The sequence below is a fragment of the Trichechus manatus genome, unplaced genomic scaffold (genome assembly GCF_000243295.1).
Source record: "Trichechus manatus latirostris isolate Lorelei unplaced genomic scaffold, TriManLat1.0 scaffold00043, whole genome shotgun sequence".
NCBI classification, from domain to species: Eukaryota; Metazoa; Chordata; class Mammalia; order Sirenia; family Trichechidae; genus Trichechus; species Trichechus manatus.
In genome coordinates, this window is record NW_004443979.1 from 5906465 (window position 1) to 5912031 (window position 5567).

At 43.9% G+C, this 5567-nt stretch overlaps 1 protein-coding gene across 4 annotated transcripts in view; it reads right to left on the bottom strand.

Moving 5' to 3' along the window:
* Positions 1–4399, bottom strand: part of FAM177A1 (family with sequence similarity 177 member A1) — a 36383-nt gene extending 31984 nt beyond the window's left edge. Inside the window, exons 1-2 of one of the 4 annotated variants that reach the window (XM_023731472.1) lie at positions 4276–4399; positions 4054–4177 (exon numbers count right to left, since the gene is read on the bottom strand). In XM_023731472.1, coding sequence (XP_023587240.1) covers positions 4054–4149 — 96 coding nt within the window. In that variant the 5' untranslated portion in view covers positions 4150–4177; positions 4276–4399. Of the gene's footprint in view, positions 1–4049; positions 4255–4275 lie in introns of those variants that run through there. The other 3 variants (XM_004376516.2, XM_023731474.1, XM_023731473.1) reach the window with 3 other exon arrangements.
* Positions 4400–5567: the final 1168 nt, after the last annotated feature.

The window sequence follows — 5567 nt, forward strand, 5'->3', positions numbered from 1 at the left end:
TGGTGCTGGCATAAATGGATATCCACCTGCAAAAAACTGAAACAAGACCCATACCTCACACCATGCACAAAAACTAACTCAAAATGGATCAAAGACCTCAATATAAAATCTAAAACGATAAAGATCATGGAAGAAAAAATAGGGACAACAATAGGAGCCCTAATATATGGTATAAACAGAATACAAACCATGAGTAACAATGCACAAACGCCAAAACAGAAACTAGATAACTGGGAGTTCCTAAAAATCAAACACTTATGCTCATCAAAAGATTTCACCAAAACAGCAAAAAGACAACCTACAGACTGGGAAAAAAATTTTGGCTACAACAAATCCGATCAGCGTCTAATCACTAAAATCTACAAGATACTGCAAAACCTCAACAACAAAAAGACAAATAACTCAATTAAAAAATAGGCAAAGGATATGAACAAGCACTTCACCAAAGAAGACATTCAGGCAGTTAACAGATACATGAGGAAATGCTCACAATCATTAGCCATAAGAGAAATGCAAATCAAAACTATAATGAGATACCATCTTACCCCAACAAAGCTAGCATTAATCCAAAAAACACAAAATAATAAATGTTGGAGAGGCTGTGGAGAGACTGGAACACTTATACACTGCTGGTGGGAATGTAGAATGGTACAACAACTTTGGAAATGGATTTGATGCTTCCTTAAAAAGCTAGAAATAGAAGCACCGTATGATCCAGCAATCCTACTCCTTGGAATATATCCTAGAGAAATAAGAGCTGTCACACGAATAGATATATGCACACTCATGTTCATTGCAGCACTGTTCACGATAGCAAAAAGATGGAAACAACCTAGGTGCCCATCAACAGATCAATAGAAAATCTAATTATGGTATATTCACACAATGGAATACTACACAATGATGAAGAATAACGATGAATCTGTGAAAAATCTCATAACATGGATGAATGTGGAAGGCACTATGCTGAGTGAAATTAGTCAGGCGCAACAGGACAAATATCGTGTAAGACCACTATTATAAGAATTCAAGAAAAGGTTTAAAGACAGAAGAAAACATTCTTTGATGGTTACGAGGGTGGTAAGGGAGAAGGGTATTCACTAACTAGATAGTATACAAGAATTATGTTAGGTGAACGGAAAGACAACACACACTACAGAGGAAGTCAGCACAACTGGACTAAACCAAAAGCTACGAAGTTTCCTTAACACAACCAAACATTTCAAGGGACAGAGTAGCAGGGGTTGGGGTCTGGGGACCATGCTTTCAGGGGACATCTAGGTCAACTGGCATAACGAAGTTTTTTAAGAAAATTTTCTGCATCCAGCTTTGGTGAGTGGCGTCTGGGGTCTTAAAAGCTAGCAAGCAGCCATCTAAGATGCATCAATTGGTCCTAACCCACCTGGAGCAAAGGAGAATGAAGAATACCAAAGACACAGGGAAAGTATTAGCCCAGGAGACAAAAGGGCCACATAAACCAGAGACTCCATCAGTCTGAGACCAGAAGAACTAGATGGTGTCTGGCTACCACCAATGACCGCCCTGACAGGGAACACAACAGACAGTCCCTGACAGAGTAGGAGAAAAGTAGGGTGCAGAACTCAAATTCTAGTAAAAAGATTAGACTTAATGGTCTGACTGAGACTGGAGGGACCCTGGAAGACATGGCCCCAGACTCTCTGTTAGCCCAAAACTAAGACCATTCCCAAAGCCAACTCTTCAGACAAAGATTAGACTGGACTATAAGACATAAAATGATACTCATTAAGAGTGTGCTTCTTAGCTCAAATAGGTACATGAGTCTAAATGGGCAGCTCCTATCCGGAGGCGAGATGAGAAGGCAGAAAGGTACAGGAGCTGGTTGAATGGACACGGGAAATCTGGGGTGGAAAGGAGGAGTGTGCTGTCACAGTATGCGGAGTGCAACTAGGGTCAGTCACATAGCGCTGTGTGTATAAAGTTTTGTATGAGAAACTAACTTGAACTGTAAACTTTCATTTTAAAGCACAATAAAATAAATTGAAGATTTTTACCACTTCTGCAGTCTAAAATTGATCAAACATGCAATCAAGATGCATTGATAATTACTTATGATTGGAATGTGAACACTGGAAACAAAGAAGAAGGATCAATAGTTGGACAATATGGCCTTGGTGACAGAAAGGACACCGGAGATCATATGATAGAATTTTGCAAGACCAACAACCTATTCACTGGAAATATCTTTTTTCAACAACATGAACAGCAACTATACACGTGGACCTCACCAGATGGAATACACAGGAACCAAATCAACTATACCTTATAGTATAAGCCATATTTACATTCAGTGGCTGTTATGGACTGAATTGGGTCCCCCACAAAAAAATACATGTTGAATTCCTGGCCCCCTTACCTGTGCGTGTGATCCTGTTTGGAAATAGGGGTTTCTTTTGTTATGTTAATGAGGTCATACCAGTGGAAGATGGATCCTAAACCCAATTACTTCTGTGTTATAAAAGGACCAGAATAGACACAGCAACACACACACACAGGGGGAAGACAGATGCTATGTGATGATCATCTACAAGCCAAGGAACCATGAGGGCTAACAAAGCAAAGTCCCTGATTGGACTTTTAGCCTCCAGAACTGTAAGAAAATAAATTTCTGTTCTTTAAAGTCATCCACTTGTGGTATTTGTGTTATCACAGCACTAGGTAACTAACACAGAAATCATTCTATAGGAGTCTGTAGTTCAGAGGAAATGTCTTAGTAACATTCAGGTACATAGTCTCAAAAACAGAGCTTAGTTCAATCATGTATATAAGACTAATGGGCATACCAGCCCAAAAGCAAAGGCAAGAAGGCAGGAAGGGACAGGAGAACTAGAGGAATGGAAACAGGGAACCTGTGGTGGAGAAGGGGAGAGTGCTGACATATTGCAGGGTTGGCAACCAATGTCACAAAACAATTTGTGTATTAACTGTTTAATGAGAAGTGAATTTGCTCTGTAAACTTTAACCTAAGTCACAAAAAAAAAAAGGAGCTCATTTCTCATTGAGGTGGGAAGATTTCTACACAGGAGTGACTTGAGGTTTGTAACCACCAAAATTGTATACTCTTGAGCTGGTTTCAACTAAAGCATTTTCTTCATTAGTTTTACTTGGCCAAAGATCCTTAACTACTAATTTAGACTACCAAATCCCAAACAAAATCAAAAACCTTTAAACCTTACCTAACTCTACACCTGTGGCACTGTCCAGTACAGAAATCACTAGCCACATATGGCTAATGACCTCTTGAAATGCGGCTAGTTTAAACTGAGATGAGCTTCAACTGTAAAATGCACACACGATTTCAAAGAGTACCAAAAAGAGAATGTAAACTATCTCATTAATAATTTTTATATTAATTATATGTTGAAATATTTTTATATAGTGGGTTAAATAAAAAATATTAAAATTAATTTCGCTTTTTTAAACACTTTTTCAATGTGGTTACTAGAAAACTTACAATTACATATGCGCCTCGCATTATATTTCTATCGGACAGTGCAGCTCTAAGCCTTAGTTATCTCGTTGGTGAAATGAGGATATCACCACCCACATCAAGGGGTGGTTATGAGAATGAAGGGAAATAAAGCCTGTAATAGTAGCTATTAGCTAACCAAAGGACAGATGCCAAGTCAGGCGTCTGCACAAGCAGAGGCTGAGAAGTGAGTGAAGCCACCGTCGCCTGGCTTCCAGCTAGGCTAAGGGCAGTCCTTCGCGGAGGCACTTTCCTCCTTTGGCTGGCTGACCCGGAAAGCCGACGCCGCCACACAGTTTGCGGCGCTGCCAGCGAAGGGGCTGTGAGGGACGCCCCGGCTGGGGGAGGTGTCTGCCCCTCACCGGTTTCTCTGAGAGGAGACGGGGGGAATGTGAGGAGCAACCCCGAAAAGCACCTCCAGAGGGTGGCCTGCTCCGAGAAAGACCCAGCGGGCCAAAAAGACAACCCACCGACAAGGCAAAGAAGCAGCTCGGCGGCCCCGGCCCCAACCTGGCGCCACCGCCTCCCTCGGCGGACTCACCTACCTGCCGTGCCTTGTCCCTGAACGCCGAGGCAGCCGCAGTTCCCGAGGCTGCGTCTGCTTCTCCTCCTTCGACACCGCTCACGGGTTCTCGGTCCATGGTCGTCGCCGCTACAGGGCTGCTGGCGCTGGCGAGATACAGCGTAATGGCCGATAAGCCTACATCCATCCTCCGCCTCCCTGCCCAGTCGCTGACCGTGTCCCGATGCCGGGAAGTGGCACTTACCGGCAGCGGCGGCCTCGGGCCGTGCCCAGCCACGCCACAGGGGTGGGGCCTGCCGGGCCTAAGGGCGGGGCCTACCGGCGCCCAGTGCGCCTTGCTCTGCAGCCTAGTCGCCCGCGCACACTTGGGCCTGAGAGGCTCAGGGGAGGGGCCGAGATCGGTGGGGCGGGGCCTTCTGCTGCATAGCTTCCGTCCCGGCCCACATCCAGAACTGGCTGAGCCACTCCCTGGCACCACCTGTGACGTCATGCGTTGTACCTGTACCTGGTGCCTAGCGTCGGGATTTCGGGGCAGTCACTCGCCAGCTGAGTTTGAGGCACTCAGTCTCACAGAGTCTTCGTTCCTACACTTGTAAAATGAGAACAAATCCTTGGTGTGCTTCAAAGCCTTGTGATGAGATGTGGTTGCGGAAAATGTATAGTACAATGTACGGCTAGCGCTACATATTTCATTCCTAACATGGATGTTATGACAGACCAGCCAAAATACCCTTGAAATACGAGACTTCCAAAATACCCTTGAAATAAGAGTCCTAAAAGTGAATTTTGCTTACACTTGTCAGAAATACTTAAGTGTAACTGTAGAAAAAGTTAAGTGAGAAGACTTTAAGGACAAGTAGAGCAGTAGCAAGCTTCCATCTTGTTACAGTGCTGCATTGAGACAGAGCCCAACAGTGCTGTATTCTTTACCTGGCTTCCTCCCCTACAGTGTTGTATTGAAAAATTTTTTCCCTTGCTGGACACTGCCACCCCTCCCCGACACACCCCCACCCCCACACCCCAACACACACCCCACCCCTCTCACCCCACCTCCTGCCTAGCTCTTAGCTTTGCATTTGAATCCTGCTTTTGCTTGGAGGTTATATGTAAAACCCATTGTGCCTGCTTAGTATGATTAAGATGTTAACTGACATAACTTGTTTGAACGCCCCACCTGTAAACCCCTTTAAAAGTAACCTGCCTGCCCACCCTTGACAAGCAGTCTTGGAAGTAGCAGCTCCGACCCACTCCACTTCCTTGTACAACTAAATAAAGGTGACTTCCCTGATTGGCCAATACAGTCATGTTGAGTAAGAACCCGGGGTTTCCACCCGGTAACAAAATGAGATGAAAATTTTATTATCTGTGTTTTAGGGTTTGTTTTTGTAAAAATCTCAGACTTCTTCCATTTTTCCCAATGTCCAACCAAATAAAATCATGATTGTAATGATTACTGCATGACTTTAACGTCAAACTAGTTTGAGCATCTCCAGGTAGATGGTTTTTTATTATACAATTTTAGCATGAAAGTCTTCA